At 48.9% G+C, this 24,770-nt stretch overlaps 1 protein-coding gene across 1 annotated transcript in view; it reads left to right on the forward strand.

Moving 5' to 3' along the window:
• Positions 1-24,770, forward strand: part of LOC119971512 (lysosomal protective protein-like) — a 57,072-nt gene that overhangs the window by 17,079 nt on the left and 15,223 nt on the right. Inside the window, exons 2-5 of the mRNA XM_038807132.1 lie at positions 20,605-20,716; positions 22,298-22,435; positions 23,294-23,452; positions 24,249-24,340. Of these exons, the coding sequence (XP_038663060.1) occupies positions 20,605-20,716; positions 22,298-22,435; positions 23,294-23,452; positions 24,249-24,340 (501 nt within the window). The remainder of the gene's footprint in view (positions 1-20,604; positions 20,717-22,297; positions 22,436-23,293; positions 23,453-24,248; positions 24,341-24,770) is intronic.

The raw sequence follows: 24,770 nt of genomic DNA on the forward strand, positions 1-24,770 counted from the left end.
CTTCAGGGATATTGAGGGATATTGGCGGGGGTTCGCTGACGTGATGTCTGAGATGCTGAAGGTGGAGGCGGTGTCAAGGTCAGAATTGGCAATTTTTGGAGTTTCGGAAGATCCGGGAGTCCAGGGGATGAGAGGCTGACATTTTGGCCGTTGCCTCTCTGGTAGCCCGGAGACGGATCCTGTTGGGATGGAGGGACTTGGGGCCACTGAAACCGGGGGCGTGGGTGAGCAACCTCGCAGAATTCCTTAGGCTGGAAAAAATCAAGTTTGCCCTGAGAAGGTTGGTGGAGGGATTTGCCCGGAGATGGAAACAGTTTATCGACTTCTTGCAGGATAGTTAAATCAGCAGACACTTCATCTGAATACACTGTGCATCTCTAAAAGGATAGACAAATTAATGGCATAAATAGAGAGAAATAGGTTTGATCTAATAGCCATTGCAGAAGCATGGGTGTATGGTCACCAGAAGTTGGGAACTAAATTTCCAGGGTACACTATTTTGAAAAGACAGATAAAATCAATATGTAAGAGAGAAGACAGAAGGTAGACCTGATAAAGGATGACAAGGAAGGTGAGGAAAAATCTTTTGCTCAGAAGAGCAGGAAGTGAGATCTGTGTGGGTGGAGGGGCTAAGAAGTAACAAGGGTCATACAATGTTAGTAGTAGTTGTTTGTAAAGGTAATAATTATACCATTGAAATGAAATGAAAATCGCTTATTGTCACGAGTAGGCTTCAATGAAGTTACTGTGAAAAGCCCCTAGTCGCCACATTCCGGCGCCTGTCCGGGGAGGCTGGTACGGGAATCGAACCGTGCTGCTGGCCTGCTTGGTCTGCTTTAAAAGCCAGTGATTTAGCCTTGTGAGCTAAACCAGCCCCTTGGACAGCAATTAAGCAAGAAGTAAGAGGAGCTTGTAATAAAGACAATGCATTGTTGGAGACTTTAATCTTCAGCTAGACTGTACAAATTAAATGGGCAAAAGTATTTTGGCGGATGCACTAAAATCACAAACCGATTCAATTTGCAAGATGGCGCCGGAGCGTCGCAGCTCTCTGCGATCTCTCCCAAACAGATCCTCTTTTTACTTATTTTATAATTGTACTAATCATTTTAAAATTTAATTTTAAGACTAACATTACTAATTTTTCTCTTATCTTCCGGTGTTTATGTAGTTACATTGTGTACCTTGTGTTGCCCTATTATGTATTTTCTTTTTCTTTTCATGTACATAATGATCTGTTGAGCTGCTCGCAGAAAAATACTTTTCACTGTACCTCTGTACATGTGACAATAAACTAATCCAATCCAATCCAAAAATAGCTTATTCCCCGCTGTTACCAGACTCCTAAACAACCCTCTTATGGACTAACCTGATTTTTTACCGCACTCCTGTATGCTTCACCTTATGCTGGTTTCTATGTATTTACATTGTGTACCTTGTGTCCTGTTTTTTATTTTATTTTCATGTACTAAATGATCTGTTTGAGCTGCTCGCAGAAAAATAATTTTCACTGTACCTTGATACACGTGACAATAAACAAATCCAATCCAAAACAGTTTCCTAGAGTAAAGCATTATGGAACCAGCCAGAAACGGTTATTTTTCAGTCTTTGTATAATAAGACTGGATGGTTTAGTAATCTCATTGGAAGGGATCTTGAGACTTGGCAAAATGTGGCAATGAGCTGGAGCAGGTAATTTTTACTGGAGCTCCTAGATGATGGGGTGTGGGTCTGTGACGCAATACAACCACTTCTCCGTGATCAGGGTATTTCAAGCCTGTGGTTAGATATGGGAACATTTCTCTTTTTTTTATCTTCCAAATGGCCATTATTCATGTCTGAGCTTGGGTAGTAGAGTTGATCTGCCCTTCAACTGTGAATATATCATAATAACATAAGAACTAGGAGCAGGAGTAGGCCATCTGGCCCCTCGAGCCTGCTCCACCATTCAATTAGATCATGGCTGGTCTTTTGTGGCCTCAGCTCCAATTTCCGGCCCGAACATCATAACCCTTAATCCTTTATTCTTCAAAAAACTATCTCGCCCATTACTCCCTTTTTTTTAATCACAGCTGAACCGCAGTATTAACATAGCAATCGGGATTTTTTTCCCCCTTGCATTCTCTCAAGATTTAGCACCTAGTTGAGATCAAAAATTTAATCTGTGGACTTTACAATCCAATCGTATCGTTTATTGCCACACCTACGAGAAGCCTTTACTGACTGGGCCAATCTAAGTTTCAAGCTTTTGCCGGCTTGTGTTGTTATGGTTGAGGATTTATTTCCGGCATAGATTCTAACCACACACGCTCACTGCTGAGTTAAAGCTGTAACCTGAAGTAGCTTTTCTGCTCCTTTGAACCCTTTCCCTACAAGGAACTTTTCTCTTTTGTTTGTTCTCTTACCTTTGTACACGTTCCCTCACTCATTCTGGCTCTCTCTCCCTTACTCTGTCATTCAATCACATTCTTTATTCTCTTCCTCAATGTTTCTCACTCTCTGACTTTCTGTATTTCATTTTCTCTCTCTCTGTTGCACTCTATATAGAACTGGGAGCAAGTGGCGGACGCAGGGAAAGTAATGCATCCCTGATGATCACGAGGGCAGAGAACAAAACAGACCTATCCATTGTGTGTCAGAGCAGGGACCATCAATGCCTTCTGTCCTTTTTGTTTTTGACTGGGAATTTGGCTGCACAGCAAATGGATCCATAGAATCTCGAAAACTGGTTGTCAGACGTCACATCTCCCCACGGTTTCTCCAGGAGCCTCCCATGCAGCACAGTGACTAGATTTCCACATGGGTAACTCTGAGAACCCTCATGAGGACCACGGGTAATCGCTCATCGATCTCCCCCTGAGGCTCATGGATTATGAGTTCCCATGGTAACGGGCCGTGGCCCGCCCAGTGGGGACTCGTTACCGAACCCTTTCAATGGCGTCCCAGACCCGGAGTTGTGTTAGATCAGGGCTGGGATACTTGTGTTGTGCCCCTCGAGTGCAGATTTACTTTTGAAATTAGAATAAATCTGGTTAAACCTTCATCTTCGTGTATCTTCGTGTCTCCTATCTTGCTACAGTAATATCAGTGTATGAAACTTTCCTACTGTGTCTTGATGGACTCTGAGGTTCAGTTCTGTCCTTCCCTACTTGTGTTTGGAGAGAATCATGCTGGAGTGAGACTACTTCCTGGTCAGTGGGAATAATGTGAGGTGGTGGATTAAGAATATGTTAATTGATGCCAATACATTAAAGAAGGCTAGTGTCTGTGTCTGCGTGGGTTTCGCCCCCACAACCCAAAAATGTGCAGAGTAGGTGGATTGGCCACGCTAAATTGCCCCTTAATTGGAAAAAATAATTGGCTAATCTAAATTTTTAAAAAAAGAAGGCTAGTGTCAGCATTGCTGTGGTTTCATGTTTTGACCTCATTCTTTCGGTCAAAACCCGATTTTTCCACAGGAAAGAAAAGCATTCAGATTTTCAAATTGTGGATTTATTCTCCGGATGTGGCTGTTGTTGCCAAGACCATCATTCATTGCTCATCCCTCGTCTCCCTGAAACAGTAGCGGGTGGTTGCCACTCTCTTGATCCACTGGAGTCCATGAGATGTTGAGGGAGATAATTTCCAGGATCTTGAGCCAAGGACAATGCAGAGGTTGCATTCATAGAGGTCCATGTCAGGATATGGTGGGGGACTTAGAGGTGATAGTATGAGGCTGCTATTGTTCCTCTCAGTAGTAGATCTCTCAAGGGAGGAATATGCTGTTGAAATAACCTTGATGAGTTGCAGTATTCACATGATGCATAATCGCAACCAAAATGGGCTAGTGGTAACAGTGTTTGGTAATGAGTCCTGCGTGAAACATGGTGAAACATGAAAACCTTGTACTTGCACCAAGGCTTTATGCGTTGAGCTGGTGTAGATTGGACTGTCAGAATTCAACATTTTGCATCAGGCTTGGATTTGGTGCTGACAGTGTGCAGCCTAAATACACTGTCATGGGTCATGAGAACAATTTGACCTGCTTTTAAAGTCACTGTGACTATGGTCAGAAGATAGCAAATGTTGTTATGTAAACTATTGTTGGCAACCGTCTGCCAATGGTGTGACCAGTTTGCCTCAGTTGCAACATCAGGAACATGCTGTTAAGAAATAGGAGCAGGAATGGACCATAACTCCATTTTGGCTCCCACTCCCCATATCCCATGATTTCCCGAGAGACCAAAGATCTGTCCGTCCCAGCCTGCCACATATTCAATGATGGCTCATTCACAACCCTTTTGTGTGAAGAAATTTCTCATCTCAGTCCAAAATGGTTTAGCACAGTGAGCTAAACAACTGGTTTGTACTCCAGAACAAGGCCAGCAGCGCGGGTTCAATTCCCGTACCAGCCTCACCGAACAGGCGCCGGAATGTGGCGACTAGGGGCTTTTCGCAGTAACTTAATTGAAGCCTACTTGTGACAATAAGTTATTATTATTAATAATCAATCCTTTATCCTGAGATTGTGCCTCCATGTTATTAGAACATAAGAACTAGGAACAGGAGTAGGAAATCCGGCCCTTCGAGCCTGCTCCGCCATTCAATCAGATAATGACTGATCTTTTTATGGACTCTGCTCTACTTACCCATCCGCTCACCACAACCCTTAATTCCTTTACTGTTCAAAAATCTGTCTTAAAAACATTCAACAAGATAGCCTCAACTGCTTCACTGGGCAGGGAATCCCACAGATTCACAACCCTTCGGGTGAAGTTCCTCCTCAACTCAGTCCTAAATCTAATTCTAGTTCTAGTTTCTCCTGCTAGTGGAAACAACCTCCCTGCTTCTATCTTATTTATTCCCTTTATAATTTTCTATGTTTCTATAAGGTTTCCCCCCTCATTCTTCTAAATTCCAATGTATGTAGTCCTAGTCTACTTGGTTTCTTCTCATAAGCCAATTCTCTCAATTCCGGAATCAACCTAGTCAATCTCCTCTGCACCCCCTCCAGTGCCAGTACATCCTTTCTCGAGTAAGGAGACCAAATCTGAACATAGTACTCAAGGTGTGGCCTCACCAACACCCTACACAGCTGCAACATAACCTCCCTGGTTTAAACTCCATCCCTCTAGCAATGAGGGACAAAATTCCATATGCCTTCTTAATTATCTGCAAACCAACATTTTGCAATTCATGCACAAGGACACCCAGGTCCCTCTGCACAGCAGCATTCTGCAATCTTTTACCATTTAAATAATAGCCCATTTTGCTGTTATTCCAACCAAATGGATGACCTCACATTTAGCAACATTGTACAGTACTCCATCTGCCAGACCCTTGCCCACTTATTTAAACTATCTATATCCCTCTGCAGACTTTCAGTGTCCTCTGCACACTTTGCTCTACCACTCATTTTAGTGTAATCTGCTAACTTTGACACATTACACTTGATCCCCAACTCCAAATCATCTATGTAAATTGTAAACAATTGTGGTCCCAACACTGCTCCCTGAGGCACACCACTAGCCACTGATCATCAACCAGAAAATCACCCATTTATCCCCATTATTTGCTTTCTGTTAGTCAAACAATCCTCTATCCATGCTAATACATTACCCGTTATGCGTCTTTATCTTATGCAGCAGCACTGTCCGTGTGGAATTTGCACATTCTCCCTGTGTCAGCACAATCACCCAAAGAGGTGCAGGGTAGGTTGATTGGCCACGCTAAATTGCCCCTCAGTTTAAAAAATAAAAACATTTTTTAAAAAAAGAGGGTGGAGGGAGTTCTAGATAAGTAGCCCCTTCAGAAAGCCAGACACGTTGGGTTGAATGGCCTCCTTTTGTCCGATAACCTGTGATTCTATGATCATGCTATTTGCTTTCGTAATTGTTTGCTGTACCTGAATGCAAATGTATTGTGTTCCTTGTGTAGGTACACTTAAGTCTCTCTGAATATCAACATTTAGCAGGTTCGTGCCTTTTAAAACGCTATTCTTTTTTAAAAAAATTTAGATTACCCAATTATTTTTTCCAATTAAGGGGCAATTTAGCGTGGCCAATCCACCTACTCTGCAAATTCTTTTGGGTTGTGGGGCGAAACCCACGCAGACACGGGGAGAATGTGCAAACTCCACACGGACAGTGACCCAGAGCCGGGATCGAACCTGGGACCTCAGCGCCGTGAGGTGGTTGTGCTAACCACTAGGCCACCAAGCTGCCCTTAAAACGCTATTCTGGCACTTCTGTTCTAATGACCAAACTTCCCACTTCCCCACATTATACTCCACCTGCCACTTTGTTGCCCCCTCACTTAAACTGTCATCATAACATCCCTTTGTGTTGGGGACTTCCGATGGGGGCATGTAGGAGAAGACCGGCATAAGGTAGCTCCCGCCAGAGTCCTTGTTTTTTGGTACTTTTAGCTTGGTTCCCGGGGGCAGTTGGTTGACAAACCCAGCCCATCTAACTGTATTTTGTGAGAAGGTGTCGAAAGCTGTGCAAAAGAATGTTGGAAGAAAGGGTGAGAGTGGTAACCCTTCAGCGGAGAAGGAGAAGATGCAAAGCTTGTAGGAAGTAAAGATGGCAGAAACGACTTTGTTGGGTGGGGCCGTGCCTATCAGTGGAGAGATGTTGACGGAGGTAATGGCACTTCAGTTCGAGAGACAATTTGGCAAACACCTTTAGAAGCAAGGAAGAGAGATGGAGACCTATAAGAGATTGGGAAGGACCCTGGAGACAGTAAAGGAGCATAGAAGATGCTGAAGGGGGCAGAGGAGTCCTTGTCATGACATAGCGACCAAATAGTCTCGCAGGAAGCTGAGTTGCTGGTGGTGGAGGAGAGGAATTTTTTTTTCTTAATAGAGGGGCAATTTAGAGTGGCCAATCCACCTACCTTGCACATCTTTGGGTTGTGAAGAATTTAAGGGCTGATGTGGTGCTTCTGCAAGACACCCACCTGCAGTGAGAGATCAGACTCGGCTTGGAAAGGGCTGGGTGAGTCAGGTGTTTCACTCGGGCTTTGATAATAGGACCTGGGGTGGTGGAAATCTTAATGAACAAAAGAGTCTGCTTTCTTGCAGGAAGGGTGGTGGCAGATCAGGGAGGTAGGTATGTTCTAGCCACTGGGACACTGGAAGCTATGTTAGTGGTGTTGGTGAATGTGTACGCCCCAAACTGGGACGATGTAACATTCATGAGAAGGTTGTTGGGGGTAATGCCAGACTTGGCTACACATCAGTTGATTCTGGGAGGAGACATGGGGCGAAATTCACCGCGGACCTACGTGACGCCCATTTCTGGCGGGCAAAAGCGGCGCCGGTGACTCCGACGTCGCGGCCTGCTTTTAGGCCCTAAATCTCCGTTTCCGAAAGGGCCAGCAGGAGAAAGGGGGAGGGAGGAGAAAGGGGGAGGGAGGAGAAAGGGGGAGGGAGGAGAAAGGAGGAGAAAGAGGCCCAGGGGGTGGGGAGGCAGAATTAATCCAAATTCCTGCTTATTTCCTCAGACTCTTCAAAAGGTTGTTTCTCCCCAGGATTAGAAAAGGTGCCTTGATAAGTCACAGCGCAGAACCCTTTCTGCGCTGTGAATTATAAAGGCAGAACCCAGAAACTTTGCCAAAAGTTTTTCCCTCTCTCTCGGCGCGTTTTTCCTGTTGTTGTGAAACTGACCTGAAATCGCAGAGGCTGAAGCTGAAATAGACAAATCCAGACACAGCTCCCACCCCGGGATCCCAGCATTTCCCTCTGCATTCTAACCAGGCAATATTCCTGGGTTTAGGCAGATTGCAATATACTCACCAAAGCCCTGCTCCCAGCCAGAGGACGGACGGGACTCCCTCTCTCTGTCTCTCTCTCTCTGTCTGTCCCCACAATCTCCCTCTCTCTCTATCTCTCTCTCTCTCTCTCTCTCTCTCTCTCTCTCAAAGACAAGGCAGCTGGGTGGAAGAGAGCCTTGAGGAAGATCTGCTGATGCCCCCATCCAATGGATGCCCGGGGCCAACGCACAGTCGCACCCCCCTCTGCACGCTGCTGCCCCCTACCCTACCCCCCCCACCCCTACCCTCCCACACCCCCCCCCCCCACCACCACCCCACAAACGCCGGTAATCTTTCCCCCCCCCACCCCACAAACGCCAGTAATCTCTTCCCCCCCCCCCCCCCCCCCCCCACCACCACCCCTCCACAAACACCGGTACTCTCTCCCCCCCCACCACCACCCCACAAACGCTGGTACTTTCTTCCCCGCCACTACCCCACAAACGCCGGTACTCTCTCACTCTCTCCTCCTACCCCCCCCCCCCCCCCGCCACCAGACAAACACCGGTACTCTCTTTCTCCCCCCCCCCCCCCCCCCCACCACCACCACCCCACAAACGCCGGTACTCTTTCCCCCCCCCCCCCCCTCCCCACCACCACCCCACGAACGCCGGTACACTCTCTCTCTCCACACCCCCCCACCACCCCACAAACGCCGGTACTCTCCCCCCTCCCCCACCACCACCCCACAGACGCCGGTACTCTTCCCCCCCCACCCCCACCCCAACGCCGGTACTCTTCCCCCACCACCCCACAAACGCCGGTACTCTCTCCTCCCTCCCACAAACGCCGGTAGTCTCCTCCCCCCCCCCCCCCCCACACTCGATGTAGGTAACTGAACGGCGTCAACCATCATCAATGGTCGACGCCGTTATAAACCTACTGTGATTTTCGCCGACGTGGCCACGGGCCACGTCGGCGGGACTTCGGCCCATCCGGGCCAGAGATTTGTTGACAGTAAAAATTAAATGACATCCCGCCGGCGCCAGCTGTTCTCCGAGGCTGCCGGCGGAATTTGGACAACGCCGGTTTATGGCGGTTCGGAAAATTCAAAACCTGGCGGGAGCGGGAATAACGCCGCCGCCGGCCAATTCTCCAACCCTGCGTGGGGTTGGTGAATTTCGCCCATGAATTGTGTCTTGAATCCAAAATTGGACCGGCCGAAATTGTTGGCCTCTTCGGGGGTGGCAAAGGTGCCGTTGGCGCATATGGAGGAGATGGGGTGGGGGTGGGGGGATAGATTCATGGTGGTTTATGTGGTAAAGAATTTTTTATGATTGGAAAGTCTCTTTTGGGATGAGGAAAACTGAATACTCAGTGATAGTCATCTCAGTCCATGCTCCACGTCTAGTAGATTAGATATTCGAATTAGATTTCGTTCAGCGTCCAGCATGGAGGCTAGATGTGTGGTTATTGGCGGATTTGGGGTTCACTGGACGGATATAGAGGACAATAGATGATATTTAACCAGAATGGGTCGGGGTCTCCCTCCGTTCTATGGGAGGCCCTGAAAGCAGTGATGAGAGGGAAGATAATTTCGCACAAAGTGCATACGGATTGGGAGGATTGCCAAAGATTGCTAGAGAATACCCTGGACGTAGGCTACTGATATTCAAATAACCCAACCCCAGAGCTCCTGGCTAGCAGGAAGAAGCTGCAAATACCTGTAATCCATGGTTTAGGCGAGTGCCAGCTGCAGCATTCGAGGGGAATTACGTAAGCGTATGGGGAGAAGGTCGGTCATCTCTTGGCTTGCCAGTTGAGGCGGCAGGCAGCTTCCCGAGAGATTATCCAGGTCAGAGACTCAGGTGGCAGGCTGGTGACCACTGCGGACAAAGTTAATGGAGCATTTGAAATGTTCAATAAGAATCTTTATTGGAGGTCTTGAGAGTTTCCCGAGGTGGTGCAGGAAGATGGTGAAGGGTTGGAGGTTGGGCACAGAGGAGGTTTTAGCAGCAATTGGGCGGATTCAGACAGGTATGGCCCCGGGCCATGCTGGTTCCCAGTAGAATTGTACAAGATGTTTGTGGGACAGCTGGTGCCTTTATTAGTGGAGTTGTTCGAGGACTCGGTAACACAGGGTTCCCTGCCTGAGATGTTGATGCAAGCATCAATTTCACTTCTATTAATGAAGGATAAAGACCCTCTGCAATGTGGGTCGTACCACCCTATTTCTCAACTTAATGTGGACACCAAGATATTGGCCAAGATATTAGCACTGAGGTTGGAGCCATGTCTTCCTCATGTTTCTGGGAAGATCAGATGGGTTTGTCAAAGGCCATCAATTGTCGTCTAACATGCGGTGATTGCTAAATATGGTACTTTCCCCAACTTTGGGGCCTGTTCCAGAGGTAATCGACACAACAGATGCCGAGAAGGCATTCAATAGGGTAGAATGGGGGGTATCTTTTTGCGGCTTGGAGAAGTTTGGATTGGGTCCTAAGTTTGTGTCTTGGATACGACTTGTACAAAGCCTCAACAACTAGCGTCCGGACCATGAACTCAGGGTATTTCCAATTGAATAGTGGAACGAGGCAGGGTGCCCTATGTCCCCCCCCTTGTCATCGCCATGAGGGTTTCAGATAAGTGGAGGGGGACAGTGAGGTGAGGGGTGAAGAATTGGGTGTCATTGTATGCTGATCATCTCTTACTTTGTGTGACGGACCCGGTCCCCACCATGGGTGCCATAATGGAACAGCTGAAGTGCTTTTGCTATTTTTCAGGGTCCAAGCTAAACTTGGGGGGAAATTGAGTGCTTTACAGTAAATCCTCTGGGGAGGGTAGTTCATCTAGGGGTGCTACCTTTTCATATGGCTGGTTTGCATTGGTTTAGGTTGCAAATCTTTCGGTATCTGCGGGTCCAAGTAGCCCGTCTCTGTAAAGTGAACGATACGAGCTTGGTAGGTAGGGTCAAGGCCGATCTTCAAAGGTGGGATAATCTTACCCGGTCTTTAGTGGGTAGGATCAGTCAATCAAGATGGACATTTTGCCAAGATTTTTGTTTTTGTTCCAGTGTTTGCTGGTCTTTCACCCTAAATCTTTTTTTGGGGAGTTGAAAAATTGATTACATCCTTTAAATGTTCAAATCGGGAGGTTTTGTACGGCAGTACATCAAAGGGATAGACAGTCAGGGGGCTTGCTGTTCCTGAACCTGATATTTTCCTATTGGGCAGCTAATGCGGAGAAGATGTTGAGCTGGTGTGGTGACCCAGGAGCCCTGTGGGTGCAGATGGAATCAAAGTCGTGTAGAAGGTCTGGTCTGAGGGCATTAATGATGACCTCACTCCCGTTCTCGCCAGCAAAGTATTTGTCCAAACCAGTGGTCGAAGATATGGAGACAATTTTGACAGCATTTTAAATTGGGGTCAGTGTCAAAGCTGGCTACCATTTGTGCAAACCATTGAGCCTGCAAGACTGGGTACGACTTTCAGGGGGGTAAGAAGGGAAGGGGCTGGATAGAGTGGGTGATTTGTACCTGGTGGGGCCGTTTGCCAGTCTAGGGGAACTTTCACAAAAGTTTGGGTTCTCACCTGATTTAAAAAAAATAAATTAAGGGGCAATTTAGCGTGGCCAATCCACCTACCCTGCACTTCTTTGGGTTGTGGTGGTGAAACCCATGCAACATGGGGAGAATGTGCAAACTCAACACGGACAGTGACCCACAGCCGGGATCGAACCTGGGACCTCGACAGCGTGAGGCAGCTGTGCTAACCACTGCGCCACCGTGCTGCCTCGCTCTCACCTGATTTATTGAGATCTTACAAGTTTGCAACTTTGCAAAGCGGATTTTCCCAACATTCCCCATGGCACAGCCAACCTCTCCTTTGGAGAGGGTTCTTTTACTCGCAGAGTCGGAGGAAGGGAGCATTTTCGGTGTTTGTGAACGGATTATGGCGGAGGATTCAGTGTTGGTGAAGTGGGTTAACGCTGGATGGGAGGAGGAGTTAGGGCCCATATTAGATGACAAGGTGTGGAGTGAGGCCCTGCGTAGGGGGTACTCCGCACCTCGTCTGCGAGGCTTGGTTTAGTCCAAGGTATTTTATAGGGCATACCTGAACCAGACAAGTGCAAGTGCTGCTCAAGCTGTCAAGACATTCGGGACATACTGCTTGGAGTCACCAGTTGGTACTGCGTGTGTCTGATGGGGGGAATACGCGGTTAGTGTGGGGTTACTGGGTTATGGGGATAGGGTGGGGGTGTGGGCTTGGCGCATACCCGATGGGCCGAATGGCCTCCTTCTACATTGTAAATGCTATGACGTCGGCAAATCTGAAAATTGAGCTGGAGCTTTGACCCTTAGTGGGCATATTTGGGGTGTCAGACTCAGCGGCAATGCAGAGCAGTCTTCACCTCGCTGATTGCCTGAAAGTAGATACTGCAGGGTGGAGCTCTGCTTCTCTGCCCAATGCCTCAGTGTGTCTGGGAGATCTTTTTAAATCTTTTTTTTTATTGGCTTTTCACATATTTATAAACAGTTGTTCCTTTTATAAATTTTTCTTGCCTGCGCTAATTTCCTTTAATTTCCAGAGCGATTTGTTTTGTCCTTCATTTGACTAACTGTATGTACAATTTGCTGCCCTCTGGATCAGTCTATGATATCCCCCCTTCCTCCCTCCCCACCCCCTCATTGGTTTCAGCTCCCTTTGTTGCTGGCCTCAAACAGATTTTGGAATAGGCCGACGAACTGCCCCCCAGTATCCAGGAAGCCTTCCTCTGACCCTCGGGTGGCGTACTTGACCTTCTCCAGGTGGAGAAATTCCGAGAGGTCAGCGAGCCAGTCTGCAGCTTTGGGTGGTGCTGCCGATCGCCAGCCGAGCAGGATTCTCTGGAGTGCGATTAGGGAAGCGAAAGCAAGGTGCGTTGGCCCCCTTCCCCATGTGTAACTCTGGCTGCTCCGATACCTCGAAGATTGTCACTATTGGGCATGGCTTCACCCTCACCCCCACATTGCCTCGGAGAAGGGGTGTGGTTGGCCGGGCCCCTCTGGCACCGTTCTCATTTGTCTTCCACTCCGGGAAGAACCTGCTCATTCGGGTTCTGGTCAGGTACGCTCTGTGCACCACTTTGAGCTGCATTAGGCTGAGCCTTGCGCAGGAGAAGGTGAAGTTCGCCCTGCTCAGTGCTTCACTCCAGAATCCCCATCCTACCTCTGTCCCCAGTTCGTCCTCCCATTTTTGTCTGGTCCTGTCCAGTGGTGTTCGGGCTCTGTCCAGTAGCTGTCCGTGTATTTTCCCACATAGCCCCCCCTTCCCTTCTCGCTGCTTGTGCCTATCAGGTCCTCTCGCAGTGTGCTTTCGGGGGCCACGGGGTACCCTACTGCTTCTTTGCGGAGGAAGTGCTTTATTTGGAGGTGTCTCAATTCCTGTCCTTTTGCTAGTTTCCACTTCCTCGTCAGTTCGTCCAGTGTCGCCAGTCTGCGCCCTGCGTGGAAGTCCCCGACCGTCAGTGTGTCCCTGTCCCGCCTCCATCTTTTGAAGGTGGTATCTAGCATGGCTTGGGGGGAATCTGTGATTGCCGCCGATGGGGGCCACAAGGGACATTTTGGTTATCCCGCAGTGCTGTCTCAACTGGGTCCACGTTCTCAGCGTGGCCGCTACCACTGGGCTCGTTGTGCACCAGTGTTGAGGAGGATGGGAGTGCTGCTGTAGCCAGGGCACAGAGGGTTGTTCCTTTACAGGATGCCTCCTCGATTTGTACACAATCTGTATCGGGTTCTTGTACCCATCCCCTCACTTTGTGGCTGGGAGATCTGATGGAGTTCCTACACCTTGAGAAGATCAGGGGGCGGCACTATGGCACAGTGGTTAGTAGTGCTTCCTCACGGCATTGAGGACCCGGGTTCGATTCCGGCCTCAGGTCACTATTCGTTGGAGTTTGCACATTCTCCCTGTGTTTGCGGGAGTCTCACCCTCCAACCCAAAGATGTGCAGAGTAGGTGGATTGGCCATGCTAAATTGCCTCTTAATTGGAACTTTTTTTTTAAACCTTGAGAACATCATGTACACCGTAGGGGAACAACTGAGGGGTTTTACCAAAGATGGCACCCGTTCATTGTTAACTTTAAGGAACTGGTCTCCATTAGCTGTTAAGGGGGGAGAAGGGAAGGGGTTAGGTTGTGGGAGGAGTTAGGCTGTGTTTTGGGGGTTTTATGTAGCTGTTACAAGGGGGCATAATTATAAGGTTCAGGGTGGGAGATATAGGGGGGATGTCCAAGGTAGGTTCTTTACTCAGAGAGTGGTTAGAGTGTGGAATGGACTGCCTGCTGTGATAGTGGAGTCGGACACTTTAGGAACTTTCAAGTGGTTATTGGATAGGCACATGGAGCACACCAGAATGACAGGGAGTGGGATAGCTTGATATTGGTTTCGGACAATGCTCGGCACAACATTGAGGGCCGAAGGGCCTGTTCTGTGCTGTACTGTTCTTTGTTCTATGTTCTATTCTGTTCTGTTCTGTATTACATATTTTGTATTACATAAATGAAAAATCTCTGACTGTGTCGGGAAGAGACGACGCAGGACATGCCGGGGTTAAACAGAATATGAGATAAAAGAGAGAACTTCCATTCAGTTAGTGCCTTTCAAACCCTCCAGGTGCCCCAAATTGCTTCACAGATAATTAAGTACTTTTGCTGTGTAGTCATTGCTGTAATGTGGGACACATCGTAGCTAATTTGGGGACAGTAAGTTCCCATAAACAACAATGAGATAATAATCAGATAATCTTCTTAATTATTTTGATTGAGGGATAAATATTGACCAGGACACCAGGAGAACGCCCTGCTCTTCATGTTATTATCTGTTAAATTCAGACATTTAGACCAGTTTATTATTCAAACGAACGACCCAGGTGCCCTTATTCGCGAGGTGAACAAAGGACGGACACAAGTTAACAATTCAACCCAAGTTTATTTTCAAACACAATAAAACAGTTATCCCCCCCCCAAATTATCCCAACTGGAATAGGCCTAAGGTTCTTCATCCTACCCGTGCCGACAAACTGGATCGAGCGGCGGGTCCAATCCTCTGAGTCACGGTCGTCTCAGGGCATCTGCGAAGGTAGGTCACGCACGTTGCTTCCTTCTGTCCCCTGGCCTGCCGTTGAGTCTTCTTGATGACCATCAATTCACACGAGTCGAGTTGTAGAAGAGAACAGTGGTTTTAATAAGCTAAGAAGTATGCCAGCCTGCTGCTGCTCCCGCACTGAGAGCTGGCCACAGGTCTGCCAATTATATACCTCCCCAGAGGGGCGGAGCCACAGGCGGAGCCAACAGAAGCATCAACACAACAACAGCAAGTAACAGTGAATTAGAACAACAGTGAACATATATTCAGTGGTGGATAACAGCAGGACGAATAACGAATAACGGTAAATATATAATATATAGCAGCAATACGTGGTTCACCACATTCACCCCCAGTTTAAAAAGAAAAGTCCAGCGGGGATGAAATGGACTCTCAGGTTGAGTTTGACGGGAGCCTTGATCTTCCGCCGTGATCGCCTCAGCCCCGGCTGCGGTGTGGGCACAAGTGTCGGGACCTTTGACTCCGGGAGCGTGTCATCTATAGCTTCATCGCGATGTGTTGATGGAGAGGGAGAGGTAGAGGGTGTAGGGGCGGGGGCGGTGGTAACGGCCCCAGGGAGGGCTGCCGGTGCCAAATCCCGCCACATTCGAGTGATGGTGATAGGCGGTGCAGGGGTGGGCGAGTTGGTTATGGTTGCTGGGGAACCTGCGGGTGCCAAATCCCGGACGGAGACTGTGTCCTGCTGTCTGTCGTGGTGCGCCACATATGCATACTGAGTGTTTGCATGGAGGGGCTGAACCCTCTCAACCAGGGGGTCGGACTTACGGCTCCTCACATGCTTCCTGAGGAGGACAGGCCCTGGTGTTGTCAGCCAGGACGGAAGCGAGACCCTGGAGATGGACTTCCTGGGGAAGGCAAACAAGCGTTCGCGAGGGGTTTCTTTAGTGGCGGTGCAGAGAAGCGACCGGATGGAGTGGAGCGCATCGGGAAGGGCCTCCTGCCAGTGGGAGACTGGGAGACTTCTAGACCGTAGGGCAAGAAGCACAGCCTTCCAGACTGTCGCATTCTCGAATTCCCCGTTTCCCTGGAGGTTGTAACTGGTAGTCCTGCTTGAGGCGATGCCCTTACTAAGCAGAAACTGACGCAGCTCATTGCTCATAAAAGAGGAGCCTCGATCACTGTGGATGTAGGTGGGGAAACCGAACAAGGTGAAGATGCTGTGTAGAGCCTTGATAACAGTGACCGAGGTCATGTCGGGGCATGGGATGACAAAGGGAAAGCGGGAGTACTCGTCAACAATGTTGAGGAAGTACATGTTGTGGTCAGTGGAGGGGAGGTGCCCTTTGAAATCGACGCTGGGGCATTCAAAGGGGCAGGAGGCCTTCACCAGGTGAGCCATGTCTGGCCAATAGAAGTGCGGCTTGCACTCCGCGCAGACTTGGCAGTCCCTGGTCATGGTCCTTACTCCTCGGTGGAGTAGGGCAGTTTGCGGGCCTTGGTGAAATGGAGAAACCGGGTGATCCTCGGATGACAGTGGTTATTGTGGAAGGCTGAAGTTGGTCTTCTTGCGCACCGGCGCATGTACTGCGAGACAGGGCATCTGGGGGCTCATTGAGCTTCCCAGGACAATACAAGATATCGTAGTTATAGGTGGAGTGTTCGATCCTCCACCTCAAGATCTTGTCGTTCTTGATCTTTCCCTGCTGTGTGTTATTGAACATGAAGGCAACCGACCGTTGGTCAGTGAGGAGAGTGAATCTCCTGCCGGCCAGGTAATGCCTCCAATGTCGTACAGCTTCCACAATAGCTTGGGCTTCCTTCTCGACAGAGAAGTGTCGAATCTCGGAGGCATGGAGGGTACGGGAAAAGAAAGCCACGGTCCTTCCTGCCTGGTTGAGGGTAGGGGCCAGGGCAAAGTCCGACGCATCGCTCTCCACCTGGAACGGAATGAACTCATCCACAGCGTGCATCGTAGCCTTGGCACTGTCCGTCTTGATGCGGTCGAAGGCCAGACAGGCCTCAGCCATCAGGGGGAAAATGGTGGATTTGATAAGTGGGCGGGTCTTGTCCGCACAATTGGGGATCCACTGGGCATAGTAGGAAAAGAACCCCAGGCATCTCTTCAGGGCCTTGGGGCAGTGGGGGAGGGGGAGTTGCAGGAGGGGGCGCATGTGATTGGGGTCGGGCCCTAGGACTCCGTTTTCCATGACATAGCCAAGGATGGCTAGGCGGGTTGTGTGGAAAACGCATTTCTCCTTGTTATAGGTCAAATTAAGGAGTTGGGCAGTGTGGAGGAATTTCTTAAGGTTAACGTCGTGGTCCTGCTGATCATGGCCACAGATGGTGACATTATCCAAATACGGGAACGTGGCCCGCAGCCCGTACTGGTCAATCATTCGTCCATTGTTCGTTGGAAGACCGAGACCCCATTGGTGACGCCGAAGGGGACCCTGAGGAAGTGGTAGAGGCGGCCATCTGCCTCGAAGGCAGTGTATTGGCGGTCCTCCAGGCGGGTAGGGAGCTGGTGGTACGCGGACTTCAAGTCTACCATAGAGAAGACTCGGTAGAGCGCAATCTGGTTGACCATATCAGATATGCAGGGAAGATGAATGAAAAATGAAATGAAAATGATATGCATCGAGCTGCGTGTATCGGTTGATTGTCTGACTGCAGTCAACTACCATCCGGTTCTTCTCCCCGGTCCTGACGACCACCACCTGCGCTCTCCAGGGGATGTTACTGGCCTCAATGATCCCTTCCCGCAAGAGTCGCTGGACCTCCGACCTGATAAAGGCCTTGTCCTGAGCACTGTACCATCTGCTGCTGGTGACGACGGGCTTACAGTCGAGGGTGGGGTTCGCAAAGAGCGAGGGAGGGGTGACCTTTAGGGTCGCGAGGCTGCAGACGGGGAGAGGGGGCAGGGGTCCACCGAACTTCAAGGTCAGACTTTGGAGGTTACACTGGAAATACAGTCCTAATAAGAGAGTAGCGCAGAGATGGGGGAGGACGTAAAGTTTAAAGTTGGCGTACTCGACGCTCTGTATCACCAAGGTTTGTGATACAGTAACCCCCGGATCTGCACGGAATGTGACCCGGAAGCAAGGGAGATTGTTTGGGACCATGGAAAATCCGGAGGGAGCAGCACCTTACCGTATCCGGGTGGACAAAGCTATCCGTGCTCCCCGAGTCGAAGAGGCAGGACGTCTCATGCCCATTGATTCGGATGGCCATCATAGAATTCTTGAGGTGATGGGACCGGGACTGGTCGAGTGTAACAGAGCCGAGCTGCGGATGACTGGTCCGGTCGGCGGTAGCTGGGTGGTCCCATAATGGCAGCCTCCATGAGTCGCACGTGATGGGCGGTGTCGTAGATGGCGGCCCCACAGGTCGCACGTGGCGGGCAGCGTTAAAGATGGCGGACAAAATGGCAGCCCACACGGACTGCACGAGGTGGGTGACGCGTCAGAAGGGGGCAGTACCGGCAGGCACGATGCCACGCTGCGGGATCTGAGCTTCAGGTCGGGCCTGGCAGGCTTTCGATTTGGGAACTTTTGGTTGGGCCAGGCAGACTTTGGCAAAATGCCCCTTCTTGCCGCACTTGTTGCAGGTCGCGTTCCGAGCTGGACAACGCTGCCTGGGGTGCTGGCCTTGGCTACAGAGGTAGCAGAATGGCCCCCCTGGAGTTGGTGGGCAGCCGTGCGGCACAGGCATGGGACACGCCCGGGTCGGGTGATGGCCGCGACTCCGACGTCCACGAGGATGCCGCGTGGTCAGGTGTGAAGGCATCCAAACTCTGGAATGCTGCCTCTAACCAAGTAGATAGCTGTACCATGTCCTTGAGGTCAAAGGCACCCCTTTCGAGTAGTTGTTGCCGAATATAACTGGACCGGACTCCGGCCACTTATGTGTTCCGGTTCATGAGTTCCGTGTGTTGCACTGCCATAACTGCCTGGCAGTTACAATTCCAGGCGAATACCCTCAGGTCACGCAGGAATTCTGCCAGCGATTCACCAGGGCGCTGACGCTACGTGGTAAGAAGATGTCGAGCAAACACCTCATTCACAGGCCTCACAAACTGTCCTTTCAACAGTGCAACTGCCTCTTCGTACGAGGCCGCGTCTCTGATTAATAGGAAAACTTTGTGGCTCACCCGAGCATTGAGGAGACGCAGCTTGTGCGCGCCGGAGACGTCGGTCGAGGTAGGCCTCGAAACAACTTAGCCAATGCTCAAAGATTGCAGTGGCTTCAGCTGCCTGCGGGTCGAGTTCAAGTCGGTCAGGCTTAAGAACGGCATCCATTGTGATATCTTAGCTTATTAAATTGATGACCATCAATTCACACGAGTCGAGTTGTAGAAGAGAACAGTGGTTTTAATAAGCTAAGACGTATGCCAGTCTGCTGCTGCTCCCGTACTGAGAGCTGGCTACAGGTCTGCCAATTATATACCTCCCCAGAGGGGCGGAGCCACAGGCGGAGCCAACAGAAGCATCAACACAACAACAGTAAGTAACAGTGAATTAGAACAACAGTGAACATGTATGCAATACGTAGTTCACCACACTTCTCCACTGCCTCTGCATAGAGTCTTCGCTTGGGAGGGTCCTGGTAGTCGATTTTTATTCCCCTCTCCGCGCCTTTTCAGAAAGTTCTCTGCCCCTTAGTCAATGTGGTCTCGGGGCAGGGGTCACGACGCTCAGTGGAGTTTCTGATTGCAATTCTGCAGGACACTAGGAACCCACCTCAAGGGGATCCATCTCCAGGTGTATTGTCTGCACATAACTTTCCTCCACTTATGGTAATTACGGGAAATCTGGGTGCGAGAAAGTCACTATACTTGCAAAATTCAACTCGTAAACCCTTCCAACATGTGCCAATGTCAGTAAGAATGGGAGAGATTTCTGGACAATCAGGTCACCTGGTGGAAAGAACTTTGGAGCCTCTGCCATCACAACCCATAGCTCCAGACTGCAATATGCAGGTCAAAGTGTGTTGCCACAGCAACTCAGACTCTCGATGTGGATCAGATTGGTGCCAACAGCTCGGGCTTTGATCTCCATTCTGGTTGGGGTGGATTGGGGACCTAGCTCCTTGCCCTATCCATGGTGGAGATCACGGAGCTGTGGGTTGGACCTGGACAGAGAACTCAGAAGAATAAACATTTCTGCAATGGTAGATTCAGAACGGCCTGGATGCAAGCTTGTTTCAGTGATGATTTGAAGTGCTAATTGGTTACTCTAAAGGAGAATTGTTATCATACAATCTTTAAACATTTTGGGCAATTTTAATACCAAATTATCCAGGTTGTCACGACATTAAATTGACTCAGCAGGGGGCTTAACTGCACAAATTCCGAGGTCTCCTAGCTCCGAGGGCAGCTGGTTTTCAGAGTGATAACTATCACGATCCAAGTCCTGAAAACTACAAATTGTCACCCAGCATCCATAGCCTTTTGTGGGAAGAGCGTTTCAGAGATTTCCAGAAGCCTTTGAGAAAATATTGATAAATTTCACTCCTGAAATTTCAAGCTCTAATTTTGGGATGAAACCCCTTTGTCCTGGGTTTTCCTCTCCATCAAATGCAATTAATGTATTGACCGCCTCGATCTGATCACCCTTGCTAGAAAGTGTGTGTGTGTGTGTGTTGACTGGGATATCACAGATACTATACCTGTAGGAGAGACATGGTCCTGGTGGGTGATTCTGCTAAAATCATTCCTCATCTCTCCATGCTCTTGCAGGGTCTTTCATCACAGACATTAATTCCAACTTTGGTTTGCCTCCTGCAGGTTTGTGACATCTCAGCTAAACCCACTCAAAGATCCTGTGATCCTGTGGCTGAATGGTGGTCCTGGGTGCAGTTCCTTAGATGGATTCCTGTCTGAAAATGGACCTTTACATGTAAGTGCTTGTCTTACTGAAGGGTGATGATTGAGTTTTCTGTTGGCTAATCTCAGTTAAGACAGCAGCGTTGACTTTAACTCTCCTCTGGGCTGGTGGGGAAGGAAACAGCCAGGGCTCCTGGTTCTGTCCTGATCCACTGCTCACCTACCAGCCCAAGTTGTGCTTGAAGAACTGCAAACCCAAACCCTCGTTTCCCCTTTCCAATCCAGAACATGCATTAGGGGTAGAATAGTGATGTTCTGATCAGACTGGCTCACTGCTCATCGAGTCATAAGAGTTTTACAGCACTGCAAGAAGCCTTGGGCCCACCATGTGTGCCCCCCTTCTCTGCTCTAAGGAGAACAACCACAGCCTAACTAGCCTCTCTTCAAAGGGGGGTGGGGGGGGGGGGGGGGGGGATGCTGGCGAGTGTGGAGTTTGGGGGTCCAGGATGGTAATCGTCTTCATTAAATATATTCAGGTGGCAGGCATTGATGGGATAGTCATCTGAACATCTGTAAAGAGATCCCTTTCACTTGTTAAGCAGAAGCTAGGGACAAAGCATTCACTGTTAGGAGGTGTTGCGGCGCAGTGGGTAACATCCTGCCTCTGAGCCAGAAGCTCCAGGTTCGAGTCCCACCTTCAGACTTGATGGCTAAGGAAGGGGTGTTCATAATATGGTCCAGGTGAGTGTCAACCTGCAAAATCCTTCCAAACACGGCAATAGCTGGCAATAAGAGCGGGAGAGACTCCTAGTCACCAGTGCTTGGTGTGGAGTGATGCCCTCAAGCTATAAGCCCTTGGCGACAGACCAGCGACCAATTGCTGGAAAAGCTATCTTTGGAAACAAATAAAAGTCTGCCTTGTGCACCACTAGACATGGGAAGAGAAACCATAATCCATCATACATGGTACAAGATGTATAAAGAGTCACTTGTCCCATGCAATGAAAGGTTAAGATGATTTATAGACTCCGGGTGTCTTGTCTTTTCTGGCGCCTTGAGGTGTCCATGTTCTACATATGTAGAGATTTTGTGCAAGGTGCGCCCCTTTTCAATTATTTGAAGGGTGTGGTCCTTAGGTTTTTCTTGCACTTCAGCCCCATGCTCCTGATCTTTGATGTGGAGTGGGCAAGGTGCAGGACTTCTTGTAAGCCTGCTCCTGGGCCTGACCAGGGTGGCCATTAACAGGTTCAGGCAACGGGCAGTTCTGCGGTTACAGTTGTGCCCAGTGCCTCTGCAGAGGGAGCATGCATTGTTCACTGCAAGTGGCCTTTCACAACCAGTGGGCATCACAGGCTGGAGTGCTCTATCAGCCCCCAAAACCATATTTTCATTTACATTTTGTTTTTAGTGAGCGTCTCTGTAAATCATTTGATTTACAGAAGAGTATATGAAGAGACACTTCCAGACACGCGGGTTAAGTGGAGTCGGGAGATATATGCCTGTAATGTTTCACTCTGAAGAAATCTAGTTCATGTAGAGACTGGCTCTGGTTTACCAATTGGCAATCAGGAGTGGAACATGAGCGGGGAAGTTGGTTAATGCAAATTCAGGTCAATAGGTCACATCCTGTTAACTCCAGTGTATTTACTTCCAGGTGAATGACGATGGCAGCACACTCTACATCAATGGGTACAGCTGGAATAAGGTGGCCAATGTTCTGTACCTGGAATCCCCGGCTGGGGTTGGCTTCTCCTATTCTGATGATAAAGTCTACACCACCAATGATGATGAGGTATTGTGCTTAACCTCTCGCCCCTTTCAGACACCAGTTAGTGAGAGCAGTTTGCTGGGAGTTGGTGATCCCTGTGGTACTAAGTCATGATTCCTTTTCCACTCTGACCCAGCTGCATTCACAAAACACTTTTTTTTTTGCTTACTCTAGTTTAATCCATTTTCAATCCTCCTCCGATGTCTATCCCGTACTCGAGACGGATGTCTAGGATTTCACATGTTGTGTTCTGTAGCCAAAAGCAGCTTGATTATCGGGTCAAAAAATAATAAAACCACTTGTATTTCTGTAGTGCCTTTTGCAACCTTGGGATGTTTCAAAGCACCAATCAAGTATTTCTGAAGGGCGATCATTGTTGTAGAAAATATGGCCGCTGATTTGGGTACAGCAAGATCCCACAAAGAGCAATGTAATAATGACCCGATAATTTATGTTTTGTAATGTTGATTTGAGGAATAAATTTTGACCAGGTCACTCGGCATAGCTCATCTTTCTTTCATCTTTTACATCCACTTGAGAGGAAAATGGGCCTTGACTTAGCATCCTGACAGTTCCCTCTGTACTGATGTCAGGTGTGTCAGCCTGGATTGTGCCCTGAAGTCTCCTGAGTGGGATTTGAACCCACAACAGTCTGATTCTTTTTAAAGTGCAGGAGCTACCCAGCGAGCCACAGCTGACATCGAAATGACTTGGGACATGAACAAATTCCATTTCAAAGCTTTCAGGGCAACCAGCAACACTGAACCCAGTAACGTCAATGACTTTAGCTGGTAGGTTCTCTCTGAGTCTTTCACCCTGCAGAAAGCACAGCTCTAACTCCTGATCTTGTATTCGCCTCCCTACTCCTCCTCACTTCTACAGGTTGCCGAGAACAACTACCTGGCCCTGCAGGATTTCTTCAGCAAGTTTCCCAACTTCACAACAAATGATTTCTACGTCACTGGTGAAAGTTATGGGGGCATCTATGTGCCGAGTCTGAGTCTGAAAATCGCCAACGGCCTAGCCAAGATTAACTTGAAGGTATTTGCATTTCCTTCTGCTCTGGAAACTGGATCAGCGTCTTCCCGCCCCTCTGTTTGACTCTCCGCCTGTTATTGTTTGGGTGGATTGTCCTGGCTGGAATCTGGAACACTGGCCCCAGCCCCACACATGGGATTGAAGCATTTAATAAAGGGTGAAAGAGTAAAGAGTCTGTATTTAATACAGCATTTTATCACAATGTCAGAAAGAGCCTCACAGGTAATGAAGTACTTTTGAAGTGTCATCATTATTGCAATGTAGGAAACGTGGCTGCCAATTTGGACATTGCCAGCTGACAGAAACAGCAATAATTTGTTTTCCTGATTTTGGTGGGATAAACCAATGCCAGAACATTAGGGAGGGCTATACAGCTGTTCTTTGATATAGAGCTGTGGGATCTTTTATCTCTATCTGAAGTAACGAGGTGAAGATTTGGTTCAATGTCTCATCAAAAGAAAAAGCACTCTCTCAGTACTGCACTGACATGTCAGGCTGAATTGATGTCCTCCAGTCTCTGGAGTGGGAGTCAAACCTCCTGGCTTGGAGGTGAGGATGATATCTATTGAGCCAGTGGTTGCAGCTCCAGTTATTCAGTGTCTTCGGCCACTGTTAAATCTCCCCGCCAATCTCTGACATCAGCTGTGGGCGGGGGAGCAATTGGCCCCAGTATCCTGCAAGCGAAGATTGGCCTTATTGGACAGAGTGGGTAATCGTATATCCTGGAGTCACTGTCTTCAGGATGTGGGAGGGGGCAGGGGCCCAGCTTGTTGTGGTGATGCTACATTCTGTGTTCCAGGGGTTTGCCGTCGGGAACGGATTGAGCAGCACGTACTTCAATGACCAGTCGCTCGTCTATTTTGGATATTACCACGGACTCTTAGGGGACACGTGGGTATTATGTTTGAACCTCTAAACCAGATTTTAAATCACTGTATTAAATCACAATGCAAGGTTGGGCTAAAAGGGGCCTATCTCACCCCAAAATATTTCACGGACCAGAATACTGAGGGAGGCAAGAGAGAAAATCGGTAGTCCGGTAATAATAGCTTCATTGAAAATCTGGAGGCAGTTTCGCCAACACTTCGGGTTGGGGGCAAGATCAAGGGAAATGTCGATTCGGGAGAACCACAGATTTGAGCCAGGGAGGTGGGATGGAAGGTTCCGGAAATGGGAAGAGAAGGGGATTAAGACGCTAAAAGATTTGTTTCTTCGGGGTCGATTTGCAGGATTGAGGGAGCTGGAAGCGAAGTATGGGCTGGAGCAGGGAGACGTGTTTAGATATATGCAGGTTCGGGACTTTGCCAGGAAAGAGATACAG

This window comes from Scyliorhinus canicula, chromosome 9 (genome assembly GCF_902713615.1).
Source record: "Scyliorhinus canicula chromosome 9, sScyCan1.1, whole genome shotgun sequence".
Classification (NCBI taxonomy): domain Eukaryota; kingdom Metazoa; phylum Chordata; class Chondrichthyes; order Carcharhiniformes; family Scyliorhinidae; genus Scyliorhinus; species Scyliorhinus canicula.